This window comes from Egretta garzetta, unplaced genomic scaffold, assembly GCF_000687185.1.
Source record: "Egretta garzetta isolate BGI_Z169 unplaced genomic scaffold, ASM68718v1 scaffold186, whole genome shotgun sequence".
Taxonomy (NCBI): Eukaryota; Metazoa; Chordata; class Aves; order Pelecaniformes; family Ardeidae; genus Egretta; species Egretta garzetta.
Window position 1 is genome coordinate 16,682 of NW_009259969.1, and position 342 is coordinate 17,023.

Here is a 342-nt window from a genome sequence, read left to right on the forward strand (position 1 = left end):
GCCCCGTCACGTCCCCTGGGCCTCCATATTGCAGCAGTGTGTGTGTGCTAGATGGGGGGCACTGAGGCTGGGGGAGGCTTTGGGGAGGCCCTGGGAGAGGTGGGATTCTCACAGCATCTTCCTGCTCCTCTCCATCCCCCCCAAACAGTCCTGTCCCCTCAAAGCCCCTGCCAGGATCGCCACAAGACCAAGCACAGGGTCCCCCCAGGCTGTGACCCCCTAGGGGGGGTGCTGCCCATGGCTGCTCACCTTAGGGTAATAGAGGTAGCAAATCTCGCCCAGGTCCTTCCCCGTCACCACGCCCAGCCGGATGGCCAGGCGCTGGCACAGCCGCCCCACGAC

At 65.2% G+C, this 342-nt stretch overlaps 2 protein-coding genes across 2 annotated transcripts in view; one reads left to right on the forward strand and one right to left on the reverse strand.

Moving 5' to 3' along the window:
- Positions 1-342, reverse strand: part of SLC11A1 (solute carrier family 11 member 1) — a 6,307-nt gene that overhangs the window by 3,675 nt on the left and 2,290 nt on the right. Inside the window, exon 4 of the mRNA XM_009640288.2 lies at positions 250-342. This exon is cut by the window's right edge and continues 66 nt beyond it. Within this exon, the coding sequence (XP_009638583.1) occupies positions 250-342 (93 nt within the window). The remainder of the gene's footprint in view (positions 1-249) is intronic.
- LOC104127603 (protein lifeguard 3) overlaps positions 1-342 on the forward strand; it is a 21,070-nt gene that overhangs the window by 2,922 nt on the left and 17,806 nt on the right. The gene's annotated exons all lie outside the window — the stretch shown is intronic.